Source organism: Aulostomus chinensis, chromosome 12, assembly GCF_037954235.1.
Source record: "Aulostomus chinensis isolate RoL2024-O1b breed Wild chromosome 12, RoL_Achi_v1.0, whole genome shotgun sequence".
In the NCBI taxonomy this organism is placed as follows: domain Eukaryota; kingdom Metazoa; phylum Chordata; class Actinopteri; order Syngnathiformes; family Aulostomidae; genus Aulostomus; species Aulostomus chinensis.
In genome coordinates, this window is record NC_141331.1 from 19,297,222 (window position 1) to 19,324,874 (window position 27,653).

The 27,653-nt window shown below is 42.1% G+C and overlaps 2 protein-coding genes across 6 annotated transcripts in view; one reads left to right on the plus strand and one right to left on the minus strand.

Annotated features, from left to right (window-relative positions):
• pikfyve (phosphoinositide kinase, FYVE finger containing) lies at positions 1-27,320 on the minus strand. 5 transcript variants are annotated; one of them, XM_086220712.1, is made up of 43 exons: positions 27,238-27,320; positions 23,711-23,910; positions 22,233-22,400; positions 20,496-20,605; positions 20,215-20,386; positions 19,593-19,800; positions 18,397-18,423; positions 18,089-18,178; positions 16,834-16,990; positions 16,539-16,696; positions 15,925-16,036; positions 15,558-15,705; positions 15,269-15,433; positions 15,044-15,106; positions 14,818-14,947; positions 12,959-13,139; positions 12,763-12,837; positions 12,288-12,395; positions 12,063-12,203; positions 11,226-11,352; positions 10,287-11,146; positions 9,799-10,203; positions 9,417-9,517; positions 9,264-9,335; positions 8,989-9,160; positions 8,427-8,605; positions 8,088-8,201; positions 7,807-7,915; positions 7,581-7,735; positions 7,407-7,503; positions 7,034-7,091; positions 6,824-6,949; positions 6,621-6,741; positions 5,480-5,575; positions 5,304-5,384; positions 5,013-5,107; positions 4,842-4,901; positions 4,560-4,736; positions 4,145-4,248; positions 3,926-4,054; positions 1,523-1,784; positions 1,363-1,437; positions 1-493 (listed from the first exon to the last, which is right to left on the minus strand). In XM_086220712.1, exons 2-43 carry the CDS (start codon positions 23,892-23,894, stop codon positions 378-380), a joined length of 6,288 nt encoding a protein of 2,095 aa, XP_086076838.1. In that variant the 5' UTR covers positions 23,895-23,910; positions 27,238-27,320; the 3' UTR covers positions 1-377. The 5 variants fall into 5 exon arrangements, with proteins under 5 accessions (XP_086076838.1, XP_086076839.1, XP_086076837.1 ...); XM_086220713.1 differs by lacking the exon at positions 27,238-27,320 and adding an exon at positions 25,571-25,727 and having other exon boundaries at positions 10,287-11,143; XM_086220711.1 differs by lacking the exon at positions 27,238-27,320 and adding an exon at positions 25,571-25,727.
• Positions 26,875-27,653, plus strand: part of sgo2 (shugoshin 2) — a 5,493-nt gene continuing 4,714 nt past the window's right edge. The window contains exons 1-2 of the mRNA XM_086220721.1: positions 26,875-27,037; positions 27,394-27,519. Coding sequence (XP_086076847.1) covers positions 27,441-27,519 — 79 coding nt within the window. The 5' untranslated portion in view covers positions 26,875-27,037; positions 27,394-27,440. The remainder of the gene's footprint in view (positions 27,038-27,393; positions 27,520-27,653) is intronic.

A 27,653-nucleotide genomic window follows, 5' to 3' on the forward strand; every position in this document is an offset into this window, starting at 1 on the left:
CGATGACTATGATTTTAGCATCCATGTCAATAATATTTTAATAGTTACATTATCTCTGTACATTTACAAACTTTAAATTACATTAATATCAAACTAGAATCACAAGATAAGTTGCAGGTCCTCTTGAAACAGTTGGACTTGTGGCACTAATAAAACGATAATCAATCCTAATGAAATTTTCCCTCAGAGATGATAAAAAAAACAAATTAATGCCTCAGAGTAACACTGTTCTGTGGAATGATGGTGTGCTGTGTTCTGGTTGGTCTCTCGTCTGCCGGTAACAACGTCCATAGGCCTCAGGAAGTTTGGAGAGCAACACCTCTGATCTTTGTGCAAAGAGTCTCGGGTGTGTTTCTGCACTTGGACCTGCAGCTGACTCAGCAGTTGATGCCCAGGCCTGTCCAGTGGTCAGGAACCATGAGGAAGTACTTGTCCATAGCCTCACAGAAGCGGGCGCGGTACAGTTCTGGAGAAACAACCGTGGGCATCTTACCTGAGGACACACAATAACATGTTAGAGGCAGGAAACTCTCACCTGCTTCAGTACAACTGAACACACACACACACACACACACACACACACACACACACACACACACACACACACGCACGCACACACACACACACGCCCACCCTCTTAATCTGCTGAGTTTTGATTCACAATTTATCTGATGGTTCTGGAGAGAGAAAGGCTAAAAACCTCTGTTTCAGTGTTGCCAGACTAGAGTGGTGTAATGCTGAAGTAAACGAGACCGCTGTCTGTGAATCGACCGCATTTGTAATTGGTCTTGGACCTAAAGTCCTTGAGATTCTATGTGGCAAGCACAGCTGAAGCAAAATGCTAAATTGCCTGTGCATTATTTGGTGCGACATAAACACGCCGGCTTTAAATGCAACCAATAACTTGACTAGTTACTTTTGAACAGCATGTAAGATAATCCATCCATCATTTGATTTGGTAACACAAACCATAGAGATTTCATACGCAAACAAACTTTGAAAAAAGAAGTACCAGCAAATACTGCATGGGCACCCTTACCAAGCTTTTAGCTCCCATCAAGTTTTACTGGATTACTGAGCAAACGGCTGGATAAAGAAGGTGGGGATGAAGCACTGGAACGTTTGTAAACTCATATTTTTGGACAGTTTTTCTGTTGTCAGCCATCAGTCACCATTAGCGTCAAGCTAAATGTGCATGGCTGACTCATTGCATTCCGGAGTCACAAATAAGTGATGCAGGAGGGAAAAAGACATCTTTTTTTGAATACTTGGAAGGCAAAATATGCTTTTTGGGATGAAGTACCAGAGAGCAAAGGTTTACAGACGTGCCTGGCTATGAGCACACGGTGGATAAGGACCTACCTTGACCTCCCAGGATTCCAGTGGATTTGACGACCATCTCCAGCCTCTTGTCCCATGTAAACGTCCTGATATAATCTGGAGAAAGAAACAGGAAAAAATTTGTTCAACATCAGAATCAGGATCCAAACATTCATGTACGTCAAAGTAAGCCTCCGCCCACCTATAATCCCGACCACCAGCTGATTCGTAGCATCGTCTCGTCCCACCAGTAGGGAGTAGTCGATTATGAGGTGGCTGGACAGGAAGTAGGCGTCGCTGTGTATGGCGGCTCGCAGGATGGACTTGCAGTGGGAGCGAATGTAAAGGGGGTTATCGTGGATCAGTTTCAAGAGGTTCTCGTCCAGCAGAACCACCTCACAGCTCTCCTTCCCGGAGTCTGTCTTCACGTTACGGTTTCTCAGAGAACCCTTCAGGTCAAACACCTGCAGAGGAAACGACAGGGAACCTTCACACAGGACGAATCACAACGAGAGAAGAACCTGAAGACATCTAATACTCTACTTTCCTGATGAGACTCCTGTCAACCAGTATACTGGAGTATACCAAAATACAGGTTACACACCTCTAACCCCCTGGCAAGACTCCTACAAAAGTTAGGTTAGGTTACCAGGAAATGGACTGGCTGCTAGTGAGACGTCATCAGACGAAGCAGACACTCAAATATTTTGTGAAGCTGATAAACAAAACTATGATGCAGCCAGCGGGGACACACAGGCAAGAAGAGACGGCTGCTGTGGGCTCGTCCATTCAGGCTGGAATGAAGCCGAATGAATGAATGGTGCAGTGAGTCTCGAGAGTGTAGCCATTCCCATAAGGTTGCTATGCAACAAGAGCACACGACCCCTCACAATCCCACAGCGAGTCAACACTGAGTCTCCAGTCTTGGTCCAGATATCAAACATTCGAGAGCTTCAGAGGTGTTGGAAGGAAGAGGGAGGCGGTGGTTGATGATTTACCAACAGACACTGAACGAGCATCTCATCTACATCAAGACCTGATTTAAAATAATTCATTACACTCTTAAAGATTTCACTGAATGCAATCTTAAATGAAGGCCCTTAATTAAGTACTGTTTGAACCAGTGCACAGGCATTACATGACAGGGTTAGGGGTTTAGTGCTCGTTGTATTAGTACCAGTACCGTAGCGCACCTGAGGCCATGTGTATGTTTGCACACTCATGGTGAACATGCGGCTCCTTTCAGAGGCGGCCCTCCCTATTAGCCACCTAAGCCTCTGCTTAGGTCTCTGCGGCTGCTAGGGGGCCCCCAAAAACTCCTGCAGCATATTCTGAATTTACTATAATCTGGCAACCCAGGTATCTACGATGAACCACAAAGTGAACTTGTCATCACGGGGCAGCATCGCAGCAAACATCTCCAAACCTTCTCTCCTTGGTGACGAAGGCTTTGCTCCGTGTTGATTGGACAGGAGTCAGGAGAGCCCGAGAGGGAGAGAGAGCGCACTTATTCAAGACAACGGACGAGTTCATTCAAGTCTGTGAGACATCAATTAATCACTCGGAGTTGAGCAGAGCAGCTGCATGCAGATGACATCATTATCACAGTGTAACCGTAACTGACAGGAAGGAAGTCTTTAAAAATGATCTATATTTTCCTAAATTGGAGATCAAGTCCCAGGGTGCCATTAAGAGGCTCCAGCAGCACTACAACCAGTGGGAACAGGGACTGAGGTGATGGTACTCAGTCAGAAATAAAGGAACCCTTGTGGATAAAATTGAGAAGTGCCAGGTCTGAGTAAAGGTGAGTTCTGGCCCATGTCCTGCTCTGGTTTAAACACTGCAAAAACTCTACATCATAAGTATAATTGATTGAATAAATGATCTAAGAAGAACAAATTCAACCTTCTTTAATGTGATGGATTTTTTGAGCTCATCTTAACAGGAACACTGGTCTAATTTTGAGTTCAATATTACACCACAAGGGGCAGGACGGTGGTGCAGTGGTCAGCACTGTCGTAGCAAGAAGGTTCTGGGTTCAAGCCCCAGCTCAGGCACAGGATCTTTCTGTGTGAGTCTCCATGTTCTCCCTGTTCCTGTGTGGGTTCTCTCTGGTACTCCAGCTTCCTCCCACAGTCCAAAGACATCAATTTGGGGACGAGGCTGATTGATACTCTAAATTGACCGTAGGTGTGACTGAGAGTGTGAATGGTTGTCTGTCTCTATGTGTTGGCCCTGTGATGGACTGGTGACCTGTCCAGGGTGAACCCCGCCTCTCGCCTGAAGACTGCTGAGATAGGCTCCAGCCCCCCATGACCCTTAACAGGATAAGTGGTAGAAAATGGATGGATGGATGGGGCTACACCACAAAGAAAGTTAAGATACAAGAAAAAGAAAGAATGAATTTGAGGAGAAAATGACTTAATACTGCTGCAGAAAGAAATACTTTACTTGTAAATTTCCCCACTGTGGGACGATTAAAGGTTTATGTTTAAGGTTTATCTTATCTTGTAAATTCAAATTTCTTGAAATAAATGTGCTGCCTCTTTCTCTGACATTCCAGGCTGTTCAGTGTTGACACCCGGGGGATCTGAGCTGGACGTACCTGAGCCATCTTACGGCCATAAAAAAGGTTCTCCATCACGAGCAGGTCCAGTTTCTTCTCCGTGTTGTTCTGGGAGTTCTTGTAACCGATCCGGTACACACCCAGGATCTTTGCCAATGCTGTTGGCCTCTGTAGTAAAAATGAATACTTTTACATGAACTTCAGCAGTAAACCTGAAGTAGAACCTGTTTTCGGAAATGCTCGATGTACACTGCATACTTTCTGCTGCACAGCTCCGGTGATGTAGGTGAAGTAGTGAGGAGCGAAGTCCAGAAAGGACTGGACCTCCAGTCTGGGCATCTGCTTCAGGATAAAGCGATCATCTGAGAACACATAGAGAAAGGAAGAGTCCATGAAGTATCCTGCTTAAGGAGATTATTTTTAAAAATATCTATCTTTATTCTATTATTGTTGTATAGTTATGCCTCCTTTCATAGACTTGTGTTTTCAATGAGTTCCGGAAACAGACTCAAACGAGAGATCTTGGTATGAAACTCCTGAGGGACATTATTTTTACACAGTATGTGTGTGTGTGTGTGTGTGTGTGTGTTCCTTCCATGAAACCTCTGGTAACTAACACTCATCACCCCCTACCACTGAAACTGATGGTGACGTGTCAGGTGATGGCTACAACCTTCTGTTGCGTAGAACACCGCCCCGGACTTGCCCCCCCGCGCCTGCCAGTTGACACAGTGGGACAGAGAGCGGATGAAGTCCTCCTCCGTGCTCTCCATGATTTCCTCACGCATCTTCTGAAACTCGTCAGCGTAGTAGATCCGACAGTAGAACTTGGCGTTGGCATCAGAGAATTCTATTCAGTCACATTAACAAGAATGAATGGATTTATGAACCAAGTATACATTAGATTGAAGCCATGAGACCATGTTAAAGACTGAGGGGGAAATAAGACACTCACGGAGCTCAATGTGTGGATTCTGGGTCTGTTTCTTCTGTTTATCTGCCAAGTCTGCATCTTCTGTGGAAAATGTCAACAAACATGAAAGGTTTTAGCTCAAAAACACCGGTGCTAAGCCCTCAGGTAATGTGGAAAGGGCCGTTGTACTTAATGGGGGGTCTGAACACTTACTGAGGGGGTCCACATCCTGGCTGCCGCGGTTCAGCTGGGAAGAAGCCGACTCACTGGGCCTGGCTGGGCTGCCCTTCGCCCGACTCTCTCCGGCACTGCAGAGACATAGGAAACAGACATATTTCATTGTTGAACTCAAACTACCTGGACTAACTGGAGTGTTCTTGATTGTTTTTTTTTCCTTCTTTGCAGTTAAAAACAATGATCTAAAAATGATCTAATGGAACAAATCTGAAACAAGTATGTGTATGATTTTCAGCCGCTGTCTCTTTTCCTGGATTTCCTGCATACCTGACCAGCTGAGGAGTCTCCTCCCCTCCTGTGTTTGACGACTTGGACAAATCATCCAGTGCTGTTTTATACTCCTTACAGCTGGGACACACACACACACACACACACATTGGTAAGAGGGAGATTTAAAACCCAGAAGTGCTGAGGGGGGAGAGTGCTAGAAGCCACATGGTCACCTGAGGGCGAAGGCGATGATGGAGCTTGGCTCCTTCTCACACACGGCGATGGGCACCCGCTCGTGTTCGTACATCAGGTAATGTTTGTCAGGGTCGCTGCAACACAGTCAAATTGTCAGTTGGTGTGTGTGTAAGCATAGAGGTGGTGATGTCTGGAGAGTTCCAGTCACGTGAAACTTGGCTTTTGGTGAATTCTTGGAGAAATTTTGCCCCTTGTAGGGATTTTGAGGAAAACAACAGCTGTTGTCCTTAATTGGTTTGAAGTTATTGTGTCGCTGTTTCGTCTTTGCGACACACGCATGTGTTCAAACTATGATCCACATAAAGAGTATCTTTGAAACAGAGAAACTGGAGCTGCTGAAACAAATGATGAGGAATTTACAGTTTTATGCCTTCTGCAGAAAATCTCTTCATGTGGAAATAAAATGTCACCATTTCAACATTTTAACCAACATTGGATAGGTGTGTTACATGAAGCCATTATATAACCCTAACCCTAAACTCTAACTTGTCAAATCACTATAACTGTAGACTAAATATTCGGAGCACCCCTGAGTTCACCTTTGCTATAAATACAAAGAAGAACATGAAACTAAATTCTAAATATGTGGGACACCTGTGGTTGTACAGCTGGGATTCCTTGTGTTTTCACAACACATCTAATTGCCCTGAATTTCACCCTACCGCTCATCAAGATGCTTCCTCTATATCAGTTCATATAAAAAGTTTGAAGGCCTTTAAAAACATTACCTTTTTTGGAGGGGGGGGGGGGGCGGGGGGGCTAAATGGACCCTAAGTAGTGGAGCAGGACGTTTAACAGCATTTTCAATGCATGTTCTGACAGCTTGATATATTTTAAATCACTTTTTGGGAGAGAACTAAATACTGAGAAACTTCTGGGGCCCTGACAAGCTGCCATGTGGAGCTTGGTGCCAATAGGCACAATAATTTGGGGCTGTCTACAACCACAATGTACATTCAGACTGTGTCAAATTCTTGATGTCAAAACAGAGAACAGATGGTTGGTGTGTTGCAATTTGTTGAGTAGCATTTCACTGTTCCTATTGTTCTGCATTGTTGATTTGTTGAGATCAGAATTATAGTTCCTGTTAAAGTTCCATAGGAAAGCAGCACTACTTACAAGGGGAAGGGGATGGGGTTGTAGCTGTTGCCAGGCAAGAAGTTGGCCAGGATGGCCTTCATGGTGGACTTCTCCTTCACCTGACTGTCAGTGGAGCCCAGCAAGTGTGCATCAAATACATCTGATGAGGAGAGCACATACATCAGAACGGAGACAAACAATCAATAGCTTGTGTGCATGTGTGCGCGCGCGTATGTGTCTACCCTCTGGGATGCTGACAGAGTCCGCCTCAGTGGAGGAGGGACCGGGGATGACTGGTTCAGCTCCAGGTTCTGGGGAAGGTAGCATGGAGGAGGATGCTGAGGGGAGTGTGTTGAGGTGGCGGTCCTCTGTAAATGACAACACACCATCAAATCTACATCCCCCAGTAACAAGAAACCGAATGGATTTCATTCCAAGGGAAGTGGACTCACCTTTCTCACCGTTCTGGACCACAGGAGAGGGGTTACGGGGGGAGGAGTCAAGGGTGCTCTATCAGAACAAAACCTGGTATTACTGTACCATCCACAAGCAGCAGACCTGCAGTTTTGTTTGTGTTGTGGCATTTGAAGTGTTCAGATACGTATTTTGCCTTTAAAAGGCCACTTGGTGTAACTTCTAGTCATATGAAAGTATTTTGAATAAAAGGAATTTGCTGTCAAACAAAAATTCCCTTTTATCAACTAGATCATCAAGGACAAATGGAGAACACTGAGGACTCAGACAGAAGGGAACTGAACTCTTTCTGATTAAACTGTTGGTAGAAACCAAATTTCTTCTCTACATGGCGTTGCAGAGGCCACTGACCTTGCTGTCATCAGTGGCGGGCTGCCGGTGCCTTCCAGGGCTGGGAGGGACAGATAGACGCTTCCTGCCTTTCTCCTGTTGGAACAAGTCTTGCAGCCTAGGGGGACCAGCGAGTGAAACGCCTGGTTATGGTGGCTCATTTCAACTAATGATGACATAAGCAGTGAATCTGACCTGCCATTCCACGACTGTAACATCTCACACAGACTCTGTTTTTTGACCACGAGAGACTCCAGGACTGCCTGGAGCTGCTGAGGAGATTCCAGACCGCAAGCCTGCAGTCGCACCTGAAGCTTTTCAATCCAGCTCCGCAACTCCACCTCTTCCATCTAAGCATAGAAACAACCCTTGAAATGCCAGTGCACCCAGGCATAAGACAAAGCGATGGGAAGACACCTACATCCTTCTGAGCGAAGAGGTCCTCCATCTTCTCCTCTCGAGTCTTACTGAAGGTGTCGGTCTTCAGAGAGGTGAGGCGGTCATCGATAGCCAAGTACACCTGCGAGACTCTGATGGAGAGAACATGCACACTGAACCAAAAGCCACCCTTGTTGACATATGTGTGAATGTGTCTTTTACCATTACTGTACCGGGATCTCCTTGTAAGTATTTTATTGTCATATGTCTGATATGTATAACTAAATGCCAGCTAGGAAGCCTGGACTCTTTATTTTTATTTACTTTTGGGAGAAGTCTTTCAAGTCCTGCTGTAGGTTGCTTTTAGAGGGACCCAGGTTCCTGATGAAGATTTTTGGACGAGGAAGACAAATCTCCAACAACCTTACTGAGGTGTAGCTGAAGGGGAGAAAAATGAGCCTAATTCAGTAGAATGTTGAAACATTCAGGGCATTTTATATATAAAAAACAGAGTCAATCAAGGTCAAATGATGTATCTGATTACACGAACCACCCACATGACTGATCTTTGCTTAATTTATATTCATTTTAGGGTCTAAAACTACATTTCCTCCAGTTCAGCAGCACGTAAAGGAAAGAAAGACAGAGTGGGAGCTGCCCAACCTGAAGGAGGCCACCATCTGGTTATATGAGAAGTACTGGTGATAGTCTTTGTGGATGGAGTGTCCGCAGGGCTCGGCGTTTGCCCTCCTGGTGTACTGGTGGCCATAGAAGCGCAGCTCCAGGTACTTGGCGAAAGACATGGACCACGAATCATTGGACAGAGGCACCACCGGTGTCACCTAAAAATGGGTAATGTTTTATTTGAGAAGCAGCTCATGCGTTAAAGTGGTTTTCCATAGATGCATAGAGTTGGTAGACGGAAATTTAAAAAGGAAGTTCATTTTAAATTTCTATTACAATGTGGCATGTAGAGGGAAAACAAGAAATGAGAGCATGATAGGAAATGACTTATACCAAAATCCCCCATCAAAACTTGAGCCTTGGGAAGATGTTGCATATGACTACTTGACAATTTCAGACAAGGAAAACATCTTGCACAGCTGGTTGTGTTACAGCAGCACAAAAGAAAAAAAAAGTATAGGATTAAAAAGACCTTTTTAAGAACTCTAAACTTTTATGACATCATAAAACTGGTCCCAGTCCATTACTCATAATAACTGACCTGCTTACAGATGCGGCACCAAGAATAGTTGAGAATAGTGTGCTGATAACCAGGCACAGGGGAGTCCAGCTCCTTCAACACGATCTGCACGCAGCCGCTGCCATGCACAAACCGACGGATATGGTGCACCATGGGGGTCTCACAAAACATGCTGGGACATTGGTAAGACGGCCTAGAAGAGACACCAAACAAACTCATTTGTAAATCTAACTCTATTAGATATTCTAACTTCCCACATATATTTGCTGCATGCACACACACGACTGTAGTCTCACCTAAAACAGTATCTCTCCAAGAACACACCAAGAGAAAGGTCATTTTTGCCGTAGAACTCCATTGTGACAATCCTGTTGAAAACAAAGTCAGTCACCACAACTATATCGAAAGACAGATGAGTTTTTTTGTGTTGTTCATATAGAGGAGTTTACCAGGGGCTGACGCAAGGGTTGGGGGCATTGCTGGACTGAGCTGATGAACTGCTGAAGAGCACACACAGTCTCTGATGATTGATAGGTGTCAGACAGTCCAGCTGAGGGCAAAAAAAACAGCAGACACGACACATGAAAAGTTCTGTTTAAGTGGAGCCCCTTGAGTTCACACACAAATACAGTGTGGCCAAAGAGCTTAGATCAGGCTGACTGACACAGGCGCTGACTTCATTATTTAATGTTCAAGCTTCATTCTTGAGACGTACATGGAGTGAGAAAATCTTTATCTATACTATCAACAGTCTATCTAGTATACAAGCCCAAAAAGGCTGCTTCAGCCCGTTTATAACTTATTTGATAGACACAACCAAACACTTCTCACCTTTGGGGTTAAACTCATATCATTCTGTTTGTTTGGCTTCTCCTCTTCACTGTCTGCCTTCACTGGCCCCTTGACAGGAGGGTCTTCTGTCCTGCTCTGGCTGCTAACAGGACCTGCTGTACTGGCAGTGCTGAAGGGGTCACCTGTTTCCCTCTGGCGAATACGCCCTCCCATTGCTCTATAGTCTGCCAGCATCTTAGCAAGGTCCTGGCTGTTGTTCAGCTGCTCCACAATGCGGGTACTGGTGAGGCTGTGGCAGGGGAGGACATCAATGGGCCTTGGTGGTGGGCCGCCGTTGGTCTGAGTGCTGACCAGGGAGGAGGGTGTGGAGTCTTTAAGGAGCTGCCGCTTTCTGCGCCTGTCCAGCTCTTTAAAATCCTTGTTAAGAAGGGGGGACAAGTAGACCTATAGGACGGGGAAGGCACATGTTGAAATTAATACAAAAATCTAATAAGACAGATAAAAAGCCAGATAAAAATGCTAGCTACCTGTTCGGGGAAGTAATCCCTGCTGGGGCAGTGCATCCCAGCAGCAGTGAGAAGGAATGGCTCTTTGAATGTAATGAAGGGAGAAATGCATAGAATAATGTCCTTCAGTTCCTGCTTGAACACAGCCGAAATGGACTTGAAGCGGTCATCAGAAGAAGTCACCTGCTCTGCCACAAACAGGCCGGTATCATCCTGAAGAGGGTCTCTGAACAACCTGGGAGTGGGCGTTTCTGAGCCCTCCTCATCCTCTTCCTCCTTCAGTATGGTTCCCTCTTCACCCGTCTCCCCATCAGAAGTCCTCAAGATGGTTGAGGCCATCTCTGGGTCTTCTTCCAAGAGGAATGGTGGAGATACTGACAGCGAAGGAGCAGGAGGGCTGGAGAATGGCGAGGAGGTAACAGCCTCTGGGTTTCCAACCTCCTCTCCTTGAACAGAGCAGGTTGGTGATTTTGTGTTCAGTTTGACCTGCACACTGTCTCCCTCTCCGTTTTTGGATGAAGACTCAGAGGAAAGCCTGTCATCATCAGATTGTCCTCCTGGTACAGATTCTTCTTCTGCACTTTTGTTCCGGCTGTCTTCATTTGTCTCACTAATGTGCATCTCTTCATCCGTCCCTTCCATGGTTGAGGCACCCTCCAGCAGGCAGGGGAAGGAGGTGCTCTGAGCCAAGCTGGGCGGCATGGCGAACTCATCCATGAGGAAAGAGATTTCCAGCTGTGAGTGGTAGGCCACGCACACCATCAGCATGATGATCTCCTTCACCCTGGCAAGCTCATACTCTGAAGCACCACGCAGCTTGACGGAACATCCAAGGTGTGGGGCGCAACCCTCAAAGAACATCAGGGTCTTGAAATCATCTTCTGGGACAGAAGAAACATTGACAGCAACAGGATGTGGATATGAAACAGCATCTTTACAGAAAGGAGGTATGGTGCTTACTGTTAGCCAGTGTGAAAGGCTGCATGTAGAACTTGTGGCAGGTCCCAAGGCGAGGTTTCGTGAGGAGCTGATCCATGGACATTACCAGGTCACCCTGGGTCATCTGACTCACCCTGTCTAAGACTTGCTACATGGACAAAGAAGGAATGCCCACATTACTATGTAATGCTCAAAGACAAATTTATTGACCAAACAAACAACAACTTGCTATCTGTTTATTAACAAGGACAGAGCACATTTAAGTCCCGCCCACAGCACAGGGGGTCATAGTTCACAGTTGTATCTCTTAAGAACTAGAAATGGCTAAAAGCTGCTGTATAGTGAGTTGAACTAGCAAAAACTATTTCTGTTTTTATAAGCTGAATAAATTAACCTTTCAAGAGAAAAAACCAGTAGATAAAAGCATTACACTGAGGCATCAACAGGCCTAATGTAAAAACTGTAATTTTGAAACAAAGTAAATCGACTTAATTCGTAGGTCCAATATCACTAATAAGTCAAACTCCTACATAAGCTGGCTAACGTACAGCTAACACTGCCTAAACTGAGGCTCCCCCACTATTCATGAGTGTAAATGAAGGCCAACATTGTGAAGTGTTTTGCCATGAAGTCCTAAAATTGCAATATCAATACGGTCAGTTAGGCTTTCTAACTACTAATGACCATAATAAGCCATGGATTAAGTGAAATCTGCTCTCATCTGGTACAGTTGTTTTTATCTTGAAGTACTCAGGCTTTCAGTCCCCGGTTGCATACGACAGCTTTGATTTTTGTCCCTTTTGATAGACCTGGATTTAGAATGTGATGCCTTGAGCTCTATCTCTGTGCTATACTGACCGGTTTGACATTGATGACCAGAGTGATGCCGTGTTCCAACAGCATGTCTTGAGCAATACGAGACACCGTTTTTTCCACTAATACCAGGTTTGGACGCACATCCACTATGCGCTGAACATAGTTCTTCAAAAACTCCCGTTCCTAAAATGCAGACAAAAATGATTGATCTCAAAAATATAATCCAACAGCAAAGCAGTTTTAACTGAACAGCTGAGATTTACTGACCTGCAACACAATGGGGTCGATGCAAGTGAACTTGGTTTCCTCCCTGTAAAGATACTCTATGGAACACTTCAGCAGCAGGATCTTTGGGTTCTTGATATAAGAGTTCATCTGATAAAAGACGTACAAACACATCAAATATGGGTCCAGTATATCATTCATTATGGTTGAGAACGTGCAAATGATCATGAATGCAATAAAAGTCGGCAGCATTTTGACTCATTTCAAGTTTCTAAGGCTTGGTTACAGTCAGTTGCAGTTACAGCTGTGACACCTAACAATAATCAATTGATGCAGCTACACCAGGCATGCTCAAAGTAGGGCCCAAGGGCCAAATATGTCAGCATCTCCATAAAATCATCTCTATTTATGCTGCAAGGCATGCACAATATGTGTAACGAACCCAGCGTATTTCAGGCAATAGCTTTACAGGACAGCCGGAGGTTTAACTGGACATACTGTATAAATGACAGCATACCTTCTTGTGAGCGATGTTCTTGGTGCATATAAAGCCATTTACCACCGCTGAATCAAATTTCCTCCCTCCAGGAATCTGAGTCACAAATGGAAACTCAGTTATACATCTACACCTTTAATTCTGCTGATGTAAGATTTCCTTTTCACAATCAAATGAGAGTACAGCTTGACTGATTTGATTTCAAGTGCTTCTTGACCTTCTTGATGTGAACCAGCTGACGGATGTCCATGTCATCATCACAGTTACGAACATCAGGCCTCACTGTCTGGACCACCTGACGAACAACGGGGACGATGATATCCCGCCAGGACAGTGACAGAGACTCACTGTACAGCAGCTGCTGCAGCAGCGCCATCATATGGCTGTGGTTGGCAGAGCTGAGCAAAGAGGATGAGATGCAGGTAGCCTTGTTCTGAATAAATCTACCGTTAGTTGCTCTTAAGCGACAAAATACTGGCATAATACACAGACACACTTCAGTTTCAAGAGCTTCAGGCATTTCACATTCTCAACAAGGAAAAGAATTGATGGTTTCAAGAGATGATCTGCTGATCCTCCTCTATATCAGTATTCATTATTATTATTATATCAATAAAATATCTTTGTATTATGGATGGTTACAGGCTATATCAAAGAAAACCGGCTTTCACAGAGTGATGGACATTTTCTATCGGTTCTCCTCATATTTTCTTGACTCAAAGGTCAAGTTAAAAATAACCAACAGCATTACTTTGGATAAATCTGTCTGTGGTGGGAGTGTTGTTATACATAGTATGGGTAGAATCTGGAAGCAAATTAAGACACATATCGGTACTATCTCGCTCTCCTTCCTTCTTCCAATAGCTGGGAATCCCTCCTTTTAACCATCCCAACTCGATAATAGTTTCTTCCAATGGAGACAGCTGGGTATTTGCAAAATTGGTGACTTCTACCTCAGTGGCAACTTTGTTTCTTTTGCTCAGCTGCAGGGAACATAGAATCTCCCTGGGAGTAATTTTCTCAGGTTTCTAAAAATCAGAAACTATATACATTCCCACCTGCCCTCTTTTGAGAGAGCTCCCCCCCCAGTTTTACACAGACGCTCTCTCCAAAATACAGGCTCTGACAGGAAGGTGTCGTACTTTTACGACTTACTATCTATCAATCCTCCTTCCATGATACCAATTAGAACTGCATGGGAGGATGAACTGGGGATACAGATCCCTAACGAGACTTAGGAAGAGAGCCTTAAAGAGGTTAATGTTTGCTCTATTAATTCGATGCATTGTCTATTACTCAAAATCAAAAATTCAAAAGATGTTTCCACCATCACAGTGGGACAAATGCAAAATAACAGAGGCAAATCTCCTTCATAACTTTGACCTCTGCTCAAAGATAGAGACATCATGGACAAATATTTTTAAGATACTCTCTAATATTCTACATATCCCCCTTAAAACCTGACCCCATCTTAATTGTACTGGGAGTTTCAGATTCCATATCTACATTAAAGAGAGCACAAAAACAACGTATTTCTTATGGTCTGATCACAGCCAAAAAACTCATCTTGACTTTTAAGTTGTGGCTCAGTGAAAAGACTAACACCCTCCACCTTGAAAAAATAAGGTTCACTCTGAGGAGCAGTGAGTCACAAGGTTTGCTTGCCTTTCGTATGTTACCTAAGAAATAACCAATAGTAGACACTTCCTGTGTTAATGACTATTCACCGTTGCTTTAAACTCCATAGCAACTTCTACCATACTATACTATGCTGAGATGGAGGGAGGGAGGGAGGAAAGGGGGTGAAGGGATGCACTAAGGGTGTGTCTTCTTTTGTGTTTACTTTGTGTTTATTCATGTAAGATATTATTTTTGTAATTTGTTCTCCCTAATGAAAATGTAAACTGTGATTTCTTGTCCTACATTATGTAATCCTTTTGTCAATAAAACACACTTGACAAAAAAACAAAAACAAAACAAAACAAAATAACAGCAACAACAACAGCAACAACAGCAACTACAGCTGAAATCCCAACTGAAAGAAATAGCTGACAGACTGGATCCATTTCCACTCACAGAAGCCTCTCCATGGCCTTCTTCTCTCCGTTCTCTTCTCGGAGCTGGTCTAGAGAGCTGTGGTGCCAACCCAGTGGGGTAAACAGCATCTCTTTGGCCTTCTCCTCCACACGACGGTTGAACAGAGACTCTATGGGAACACCATACAAAGGTGAAGGGATAAGCTATTATGTAGTTCAGTATGTTGTAGGGTTAAATCAATAAGGAATGAAGTGAGAGTTCCTACCCTTGATGAAGGCATCGCTGATGACAATGTTCTGTCCTCCGTCCTCAGACACAAGAAACTCAGCTAGAAGAGGACAGAAGATGTGAGCACCAGATGCAGGAACAGATATGATGTTTGTAAAAGATTATTATGACTGATTCTTTTCTTTAAACACTAACCAATTTGATTTTACTTTGACATTCGGTTTACACAGAGAAAACGCCACGTGCGCTAATGAATACATACCCTTCTGCTCGGCGGCAGTAGGCACATGTGGATACTTTGACTGTTTCTTGATGTGGAAGTTCACATTGTTCTGCTCCATGTTGAGGTTGATGGAGGCAGCTGAGTCGCTGTCCACCACAGACTGGAAACTGCTGACAGACGTCCTCTTACTGGGGCTGTCAGAATCTGGACAGAGAGTTAGATCAATGAGCTGTGGTTGCCATTTAATGTCACATAACTGAAGAAACGCAAAAGAGCGATAATGGATGCCACCAAGGTACAGCTATAGAATAGGACATGCAACACTTACTTGGCATGGTGTCATCGGCCTCATCTGCGTGCTGCTCTGTGTCACTGTCATCAAATTTGATGTCCTTGAACCAGGACGGCTCTGAATGTCCCTCCACAGAATTGACACTATCGCTGTCTGGAGAGGGCGTTTCTGAAAACTCTGTACTCTAGAGAGCAGACGGAGACGCCACTATCAGCACACATCACTTTACTTCAACAATCAATTGTTGAGGCTGCAAGTCATACATCTTCTTGTATTGTGAAAACATTCTGTTGCATCAATCAATATCTGCACGTGACATGTGGTAACAAATAAACTTGAACCACATTACTGCATAATGTTTATTTAACAGGTCTCTGCCCCTGACAGTGCAGTGTACAGTCACCTGGAGGGGTCGATAGAGAGCGTATTCATCTCTGAACAGCTGATCGTGGTGAGTGACACAGTCTAGCCAGCGGCCATCCACTAAAGCTTGACCAATGGCAATAGCCTGGGCCCTGCAACACACACATCACAAATCACAAAATAAAGAACTTCTTTCAAAGTATAAGTAATTGGGATATGAATGAGCAACCACCAAGTAGCTACCAACATTCTTAAATCCCCATTTGAAAATGACAAACTTTACAACAGAAACAACCACATTTACAGCACGATATACAAACCTTTTTATATAAATTTTTTACAATATGTCAACTAGGGCTTTGAAGAGTGAATATAGTCATTTTTCACAATTTTATGACATTTTCAAGACCGTAAATAACTGTCTGAATAATCAATAATGATTATAACAATCATTTGCTGCAGCTGTTTGCTGATGGTACCAATAGATCTGCCATAACATTCTCTGAAATTCAGCTGACATTCATGGGTTACTTATGATTCCATTCTATTATGATATGTTGCAATTCTAGGGGCTTCTATGTAAAAAATAATACTGTAGGAAAAAAAATGTTACATTTTACTGCATTAACTTTGTCCAGTCAGATGCTACTGTACCTGGTGGAGATTCTGCCATTCCTCAGCAGCCAGTTCACAAGCTCCTTTCCCACAATGCAGTTAGGGTAGGTCCTCAGCCAGTACCTGTGGTCCTGGAACTCCATCCCTGTGCTGTTGTGGCATATTTTCTTCCATAAGTCCTTCAACTGAGATGAATCCTGCAAGATTGGTATGCCAGAATTTAAAAATCAGTAATGGTTTGTGGGTTTATGTTTGCTCTTATTGTAGGATTGGGAAACAGCAGAGGACATAAAGAGTAAAGATGAAAAAAGCTGGAAATGAGTTAAGCAGCTACCAGTATGTTCTTCCTGTCCTCCTCACTGTGGTCTAGCTTTGAGCCACTCTTGGTGCCAGACAAGGCTCGGCTGGTCGGTGGGCTAACTGAACTGTCATAGGAAGGCACCATGGAGGAACCGGAGCGGTCCAGTGACAGGTTGGTTACACTGGCTGACCTGTTCAAGACAAAAACACTTGTATATTACATCACATCACACAGCTGGATGGATTTCGTTCTGCAAGCACAAGCAGGCAGAATAAAGTTACTCTTTCCAAAGTGAATCCAAATGTGGCGAGTGTCAGCAGCTGAATGGATTTTAGCTTCAAAATGACAGGCTTTTTATAAGTCAAGAGCTAACAGTCATTATCTTGATAGGGGGAGTGACCTAATTTAATTTGAAGCAGTTCCCTGCTAACGCTAGCAAGCTTCACAACAAATAATGTATGCTATATGTGGCTACAATTTAATGATTTGATTGAATGATTTGTACACTTCAGTATTCATGAAGGAAAAAACATGTTCCAACTTTATAGCAGGTGTTCTTTCTGCCAGCTGTGTTCTTTATGCCAAGCAGTACCCCCCCATAAGTTTTTATGTGAAAATGCTAAATTCAGGGTGGCACGGTGGTGCAGTGGTTAGCACTGTCACCTCTCAGCAAGAAGGTTCCAGGTTCGAGCCCCGGCTCAAGCACGTGGAGTCTGCATGTTCTCTCTGTGCCTGGCCGGGTTCCCCCTCTGGGAACTCCAGCTTCCTCCCACAGTCCAAAGACATCAAGAGGGGATGAGGCTGATTGATACTCTAAACCGTAGGTGTGGCTGTGAGTGTGAATGGTTGTCTATACGTGCTGGCCCTGCAATGGACTGGCGACTTGTCCAGGGTGAACCCTGCCTCTCGCTCGAAGGCAACAATCCTTAACAGGCTAAGTGGTAGAAGATGGATGGATGGATGGATGGAAATGGATGGTAAACTAGGCTGAAGAAGGCAAACAATGTGTAAACGCCCTTAGCCTTTACTAAAATTTGCATTTGTGTCAATAATCATCTATTTATCATTCAAATTGGCTAGGATTTCAGATACTTTCTTTTCTCTAAGAAAACAAAAAACTACAGACAAAAAAATGATGATAATTATTAAAATTTTTGAATTATAAATTTAAAATACAACTCACTATTTTTTTCAAGATGGTGGCTGCACCACCTTCCTGCACTCTGCAGGCTCCCTATAAAGAGGAAAGAGTTCACTTGCTCCAAGGAACGAAGGGAGGGTCACTGACCTCTTCCTGGTAGGGGATTTTCCTAAATCTTCTTGTAGTGTTGTCAGTCTGGATGAAAGGCCACTGCTCTGAGGCTCCTGGTGAATCATACTATTTACACACACACACACACACACACACACACACACACACACACACACACACACACACACACACACACACACAGCTTATGATCTTTATAGTTCCTTAAGGTCATTTAAACAACTCATCAATGAATTTGAGCATGCTTACAGTGCTAGAGAGCATTAGTCCATACAGACAGACAGCTACAGCAGAGAAAAATAAATCAAACAAACAGCGAGACTCACGTTTTTCTCATCCCAATAGGAGTTTTTCTATGCCAAGAGAGAGAGGAAAGACAATTTTTTTGGGGCAGGTTGACAGAGAAAAAAAAGCAGGGAGCACACCAACTCAAAAAGCACTTACATTGCAAACATTGTGTTGACAGCAAAACAAGCACTGTGAGAAATGAATGCCTCATTGATCAAGATGTCCTCAGCATCCATTGAAAAAATGTCTGTTCTGTGCATGGCTAATCAATTATTTAAATTCGTCAATCAAGAGTTTATGAAAAGATAATATCATAAGGTGATCTTAAAAGTGGTACTTAACCCCCCAAAAATGTATTGTATTTGCCTTTCATGAACTCACAAGTAGGTGTTTTGAGCTCACAGACGCATTCCTTCTTTGGGACTCCATAATGCAAAGAGCCAGCCATGTATATTTAGCTTGAAGCTAATAGTGGCTGTCAGTTTAATGTCTGTTTAGAAAGTCTCAAGCATATCCTCTGGTATCATCCACATCCTCTTTGTGGAGTCATATGCTCCACAAGTCATATGCTCCACAAACGCTTTGACTTCAGCTAAAAACAAACTATAACCCTCCCCGTTCAGTGCTCGTTCATGGTAGCTGGCACATTCAGTTGAACCAACCTACCGCTCGTTTGCAGTCGTGCTACACCAAATCAAACATTTTTTGGGTAGAGTATCCCTTTAACATTAGAATGATAACATAAATGTCACTATGGAGTAGTCAGGCTATGGTTATACTTATTGGTTATGTATTCCACTTGCCTAACTGTGGTTTCTGATTCATAAGTCAACCATGCACAGGTGACAGTACATACAAAGCATATATAGATGTAGTACTTGGCAAAAAAAGGGACGGGGGAAAAGACTAGGAGAGTGTTTCCATCTTGAGCAAAACCCTTGCATCTATACAACAATGTGAAGTCAAGATTTTGGTTGTAAGTAAGCGGAAAGCTTTGGCATTAAGGGTGTGAAAATGAGGAGGAATGACACATAAAACCAGAGCTGAGACAGAAGGCCCCATTAGAAGAGTCTCCTTTATAATTACATGTACGCAAAAGATCATTTGAAATTAAGAAACATGATACAAACACATTCAGCCAGGATATACATTAGTTAAACTTGATTCTTTCTGGGCAAAAAATGAAATCAATGAAATTCAACATAGATTTGGTGATATGAGAATGTGTCTTCACCTTTGCCAGGTCAGATCTTCCTCCAGGAAGATGTTCCTGCTGGCCTTCCGCCCACCCACAGGTGTCCGTGGCTCACTGGGTTCCAACACACACACCGAGCAGGAAGAATCAGATAAGGCGCTCAGGTCCTCTCCTATGGAGCCCGATTCAGCTGAGTGAGCATAGCTTAGCGCTATCTTACGACAGTATGTACAGGCCCGTAGGTCTCCTGGGTGCAGTTAAAAAGGAGACAAGAAGAAATGGTGAGAGAAAGAAAAGAGGTATTTTTGTGATTGTAAACTACTGTGCCTCTTATGTATTAAGAGGTCTCTAAAACATTTCCATGTACTTAAGAGAGGGTAGTTTTTTTATGTCCTGAATTAAGGTCACGCTGAGCTCAGTGCAAGACACCAGTTCTTAATGTTTGTTTGTCATTGTGTATAACCATGGCCAATTAAATTAATGTAAAGTGCCACCATGTCATTAATATATGTTGCATATTTGCGATTGGACAAATATATATTTTCAAGTTACTATGCTTATAATTTTTCCACAAATAAATTCTCAGATCCAAAAGGCACTTCATTTTCTCTTCTCCATCCTCCACTATAAGACTATATGATAACACATTTATGCCACCAACCTGTGTAGCCCATGAATTTTCCAGGGATTTCCTGGTTGCAGCAGCGGCTGCAGAAGATCTGCCCGCACAGCCTGCAGTGGTGGCGCCGACGAAAGGTGGTAAACTTCTCATTACAGTCGTAACACTCCTTACACTGACTGTCTGGCATCCAGTACTGCTTCAGATCGCTGTCCTAAAGACACATAGTACAATTCTTTGATTGACAAAGTAGCGCTGCATCATTTCAGCTTGTGGTAACGACCGAAAGCATGAACATAACATAATGATACTCAATTTAATACCTGGCTCCTTCCTTCCATGATTTCTTTCAATCTCTTCAGTGCTGTGCGAAGTTGCACTGCTGTACGAGGGTCGTGATTATTTAGAGGTGTATCCAGTTTCCTGTTTCCATCTAAAAAGGTATGCATATACAAACACACACACACACACACACACACACACACACACACACACACACACACACACGAAACAGCTTAAGTTGCTAAATCCCTCCTACTACATCGTCAAATACACTATTTTATCAAAGCCAAATGGTCTGATCATAGTGCATTCAAACATGATGGCTACATGACAAACAATGGACAATGCACTTCAACACCTTATTAATAACTTCATTTGAACGGTTGCAAGTGTGGATTAAAAACACATGATGCGATCAATAATTAACAAAGAAAAAAGAAGAAAACTCAGCAAGAACAAAAACATGTTGAATTTAAATGTTAGCTCTCAAATAATTCATGACAAACACAATCTCAAGTATTAGTACGGAGTGAGAAACAACAGGGCCAACCAGAAAGCACTTCGTTGAAAATGCAAAAAAAAAAACAATAAACCACACACGCGCGCGCGCGCACACACACACACACACACTCTCTCTCTCTCTCTCTCTCTCTCGCATGCACTCAGATACACCAAATAATTGGTATAAGAGCCAGTCTGTCATACTCAATTGTTATGTTCAAGCTAAAAAAGCATCTTTAGTAAACCTCAGAGTGAACAAGACCCTCACCTGGCCAATCCACTGCAATCAGAAAAGACATGAGAACGGATGTTATAGCCTCTCAGACAACACGCATTTTTCTTTTGGACAGCATGCATCTTTCTGGTATCACGTCATATTTTTAATTCCCAAATAAAAACTCAAGTTGCTTTGATGTCGGAATGACAAGATGGATTTCAGCAAACTCAAACTGTCTTATCCTCTTTGTAAAATGATCTTAGCCAACTAACCCTTATATAAAAAAAAAAATCCATGACAGAAGGCGGTCCACTCCTGACATTTACTCAACGGAGTATTTCAATTAATATTTTTTTATATTGAGAGGAAGAGGTCTAGCACAGCTACCTCTAGCACATCCACTCACATGTAAAAATTCATCTTCAAACAAATACATGGTGAAAGTACTCGAATCTGTGTCTAGATTTGTCTCTTATGTCAAAGGAATCTATAAAAAAAAGCAAGTTTATAACAATTCAAGAGCTTCTGCAAACCTAGGCAAGAGTTAGAAATACCCATGAGGCTTTTCTTCCTGCCTGAGAGACTACATTTGGGACTAAAAAAAATCCAGTAATATTAAAGAACAAATTTTTGCATTAGAACGTTTCATGAACAAAGCCCATTACTCACTGTTATCAGTAGCCTTACAAACAAACAACTAAACGGATTTCAAACAGATAAAGCAATCAGCAACTGAGTGAATCAAAGGACAGAATATATACAGGGTTCATAAAGTCATTCTTATAGCCTCTGCGTCTATATGGATGTGTTTCATCCTTCAATCTGATCGTCTTATCTAAGCCTGTACAACTGAAGAAAAACGCCACGTTCTATGCATTACAGATGAATTATTTATCTAGCTACACATAAAGATACTTTAGACCTGTAAACATTTGGAGATCATGCCTTACCACAGTAGCTGAAAATGTTGTTGAAGTCTGAAAAACTCCAGACACATTTCCTCCAGGAATCTATCTGATGAAGCACACAAATAGCAACATCTTTACTCTTGTGGTTTTACCAGAGGCAGTGGAAGTACGCCGAATGTGCTCAGGATGCTGTTTCTGTTGCATCCTGGAACCGTAGATGGAGAGTGAAGGACTGGAGGACCAGCTCCTCCTCTCTGACTGGGGGGATGGGGGTGGCACATCTGGCTTCTCTGAAGCTGTGGTGGGGGGCCGGCCCTCCTCTACATAAGCAGAGAGAAGAGCAGGCAAGAAAGTTAAGTGTTTTGTTGGAACTGGAAAAAGGAAAACCTTCACAAATGATACTTAACAATGTGATGTTTTGTCTTCTATTTTGCTTCACTTAATTCCTAAAGAGAATCCATGGAGATTATAGTATCTTAAGTTCCAATATCATTTAGGAATGTAAGAAATGAGAACAGAAACACAGATAAGTGGAGTTATATTGAGTCCACATTGAATATACTGTATATTCCAAACCTCCAGCCTATCAGATGCAAACTAACTTTGCGTAAATTACAAAGTAAACAAGGAGGAGATAGAAACACACTGAAAAAACAAACATCATCTCGCCCTTTAACAGGCTTTCCATATTATGAAAAAATAACAAAATTTTAATGTTCTAGCTTATTTCACTCATTTTTAATGAATTCTAGTTTTACTAAATGTTGACCCTGTTTCCAAAAAACACATTTACTCCAATTCTCCATGTATGTATAAATGTATGTATAAATGTATATATATATATATAAACTATATACAAAACTAAAATTAGGTCTTAATATGTGAAAAACCGCATAGCTTTTAATGCTGAGAAAAAGTTTCAAGTAATCAAATGATGTTCTTACAATTGCAACAAGAATTTAGAGAACTGTGAACCCTGTTAACCACCCCAATGATCAACTCCTCTGAAAAGGTCCAAATATTAGTTTAGTCACTTAGTTAATTAGTTTTTTTGATTGACTAAATAAAAAATGATACACTGAAAAACCTGCCAATAACAACAACCAATTATGTTATTATATTATCAGTTAGCAACCTATGCTGCCAGAGTAAAGGGAGCAGTGTTGTGCAGAAAAAGTTGAAACTACAGGCTGGGGAGTCATGTGACTTATGACTTCCTGGCTCTGGTCCAGGGAAGCAATATCCATCACATGACTTCCCAAGACCGTGTCTAATTGCCAAACATTCTGATCGCTGCTACACAAGGTTTCCACACACCACACACACTGACACACTGTTATGTTTGAGTGTTCGTCATATTTAGATGTATTCTTTGTTTAGAGAGGGCCTAAAACAATCATTTTGCAAACAGTTTTTAAATGAGTATTTTTTTTCTCTTACAAGGTTACTATCGCATGGCCATTTGACTTAATTTAATTCAGTTCCATACACAATGTTTGGGGTTTTCATTTTCCACTAAAGTTGAAGAAATTTGATCAACAAGATTGAAGTGAACGTCTAACCAGACAGTAGGTCTATGATAAGGCTATGCTTAGAACTTCATCTGGTGCACTGGACATGTATCACTGACCTTTGTTGTTAAAACGGAACAGGTTGACGAATGAGCTGTATGCTGAGCGGAGTGGAGGCTCATCCTGCTCTGGAGTGAGGGGTTTGAAGTGGGTCAGGTGCGAGGGGCTCACAGGTGAGATGACAGGCGGCTCAACGCTCCAGTCCATTGAGGATGAAGACGGGGACTTGTCATCAGCAGCCATGGCACTGCTACTCCTTCTAAAGAGGCAACAGCAAATTTCAAAGGTCCCTTCCATGCATGAAAATTACACAAAATAAAACAATCACATGATTTAATACAAATCTAAATTTCAAAAAGCAAAATATGATATTTCAAAAGCATAATGGGAGCAATTGATGATGAAGTTTAATAACAATGGGCCTTCTCGTGAAATGTTCTAAGACACAAACTTTGCCTTACACACTGGGCTTTTTAGCCCTCAGTTTAATCTTACAGACTGACGAACTGGTGGTTATTTGTAACTCCTTGGTACTGACATATGTGTACCTCTGTCAGTCATCCACACTTGCAAATAAAAATGTTAGAAGAGGTACACGAGAAATGGCTCAGGAGGTTGATTTAAAATTAGCACACAAAACTTTAACTTTAACAGCCAGTGCCAGGGACAAAGTTTCAAAAGTAGGAGATACAAATAATCATCAGGCTTTGGTTTCTGTCTGTAAGACTATAAAATCCAATTGAGCAGTTAAGTCGTTCTGATTTTTGAAATTCAAAAAATATTTAAGACCACTTTCAAAAAGCACTTTCAAGAACATAACCATCTCTCTGGTCCCTTTAATACGGTTCTATACAAATATATTGTCAAATATCCTCTTCATCAACTTAGCTGTATGTCGACTACACTAAAATATAAAAAAAATATCACCTACAGAAAACGTGTGGTTAACAGTGATTTCATACCTGCTTCAATGTAAAACAATGACAAATGACATGTATTTTAGGTTCACAAACTGAACCTGACACTATACTGGTAACCTATACAAGCTATATGATACTGTTATAGCAATGAGGAAGGAAGTGTGAATGTTAAACCTGTTGAGCTTTGCGGATATCAGCCAGATTCTGCTGATAGTTGTGAGACAGCTGTAAAAAATTATGTTTTTGTCTATAAAATCCATTTATCAGTAAAGAACATTCACATTTTAAAATCACTTACATCGTCATCACCTTCTGAACTGTCTGACTGGTGGGCTCTAAGTCCTACGAAGAACGCGTCGGCTGAGAGGCAACAGCCAGCTTATAAAACCACTTCAGTACCCGTATCACAAAAATTGATACATTTCTTAATAAGCTAAGAGTGTAAGAGAATGTGCGATCCGCGTAAAGCTAGACATACTCTTTTGAAGAAGGTTTCAAAATGTCCTGCCATTGAGGTCATGTGTCGAGGGTACAACAGAAGTAGCAGCATCACATTCCCCACCTCATCATGTGATAATAACAGGCCGCTCATGGCTGACTGGGTGTCCTCGCTGCTTGACAGCTCGAAACAAAAACCTCTATATTGTCGCAATTAAAAAGACTTATGCTACCAAAATTCGCTAGCGTGACACGTTATTACTTGGTGCTATATCACGTAGCACTACATGACAGCGAAAATTGACCATGCAAATGCTGATATTCATTAATAAATATTACTTTATTATCCAGGTTAAAGCGGCAACTATGTTCGAGAAAACATAAGAAGCCTGTTGTTAGCTAACGTTAGCCAAATAACTTGCGGATAGGTACAGAATCGCTGTTTAGCTGATATTAGCTTTCTATGCTAACTAGCCGGCTGGCTGTAATAACCTCGTTCGTAGAACAGCTGACCAGCAAATTACGGCTGAACCACTGCCACAGGAAAAAAACGCAACCTACCCATTTACTTATGGATTCTACATCACTGGTCGAAGTGGTAAACCAAGTCAAACATCCGTAGAACACCTGCAGTAAGCCAACTCTACACAGACCGCTTCGAAAAGCGAGAGAGACAGTTGGACGTCAAGACATCAACAGCTGATCCAAACCCAGAAATATCGATTGATGTTCTCGGCACCTGAGCCGCACTGCTATTACGCATGCGCGACTGTGAAGGCCTTTAGGTTCACTACAGGCGCAGTGAAGGAAATTTCTCTGCTTCGAGTTCAAATAAGCACATTTCCTCCTGGGGTTCTCAAATAGTTTTATGTTTGTTTTTTTTTTTGTCGGCCTGTGTGAATTATTCTTGTCTTTCTTGCTTTTAATGTATATCCGGCTCCATATTTACATTGTAAAACATGAACAACCTGTCACTACTGTCTACTAATGAGAGGGTTTGAATTTATGAAGGCTTACAGGACAATGTGTAGATGAAGTACTGCTGAGATCTGTAGTGGCGGTGTGGGAAGGTAATTGGGTGAACGATTTAATGAATATTTGAGGTTTGGAGTATTTAAATGAAAAGGTAATAATTTGTGAATAAGACACAAAAATGCTGTATAATTTATAATTAACAATGAAAAATTGTCAGCAGTTAAGACAAACATTGTTTTAGCTTGAAAATTCCACATTTTTTGACCCTTAACAGGAATAAGCGGAAGACGACGGATGGCAAATAATTTTGATCAATTAATTACAAAATGTGTAATTAATTGGATTTTTTTTTACTTGCTTGCACGGTCTGAAAAAAATGATTATTTGTGATGCACACATGAGGATAATATATTGTCAATAAAAAATAAAGAAAGAGATGAAAAGACTCCACATATAGCACTAAGTAACTAAGGAAGATTCAGATACACAAACAAAATACTAAGAGTTCTTTTAACTTCATCCCATTACATTTAAAATGGAGGAACCTTCTTATTCAGTGCATTGTCCTTAACCAAACTCATCTTTGCTTAACAAAGGTTCTCACGTGGTTCAGTTTCATGTGAAAAAACATGAACATTTTGACAGCCACATTAGTATTTTCTGTTTTACTAATTTACTTCAAAATTGATCATAATCTCAAATAGCATTTTCAATGTTTGCCTTTGACTCTACTGTGAATAGATCTTTATACTCTCACTTCAGTCACACTGTGAAACTAAACTAACTCAGTTTTCAGCACGAGGTGAAAGACACGCCTTTTGAGGTGAGCCTGAGCAGACACCGTCAGGGGAGAAAAAGCCCTTTATTAGACCGTCTCTGATTGGCCCCTGAACACTTCCGCGTTAGCGCGGCGGACTTCTTGATATGTTTAAAATGGGATCAGCACCGTTATGACGATCGTTTTTACACGGCAACGACTAAGATCATTTGAGTTATTCATGCGAGTTATCAGGAAAATCTGTTTACAGGAGACGAGGCCTATCTCTGCGTAGCGTAAGTTACCTCCAGTGCTACATCGAGCTAAGTTATTTCAAATGTTCTATCAAGACAGCGAACACTACTGACCAACGGACCAACGTTTAAGCGACATAAACGAGCCACTTCGTATGAGGCCTTTAGATATCCAAGTTAGTTACAATTACTACGCCAGTATTGGTCGAAGTACGAGAGAAAAATATTTAGAAATAACTTGCCTGGTTAAAACTACTGCTTTTGTCTTTTGTCTCTGGCTAATTAACAGAACCAACAGACGGACTATCCATTGGAGCCGACTTAGTTTCCATGCTGCCAGTGTCTATGATGTAATAGCTAATTTATAAAAACCATCTAACACATGTGTTTTCTTCCAGATTATTGAGGTCATCAAAGTAAAGCGACCCATCCCGTTTTACTGGTCATGTTACCAATGAGAACCATGGCGCCTTCACGCGCTTCCAACCATGCTGCAGCAGCAAAGATCAAACATAAGATGCTCAGTGAGTTTGACATTTATATGAACACTTTACAACATATTTCCTTGCCTTTCATATTACATTATACTTAAAGCTCTCAGACCATTGCAGAAGGATTATAAAATCTGAAACCTGTCTCCTAATGCATTCTTCTTCAT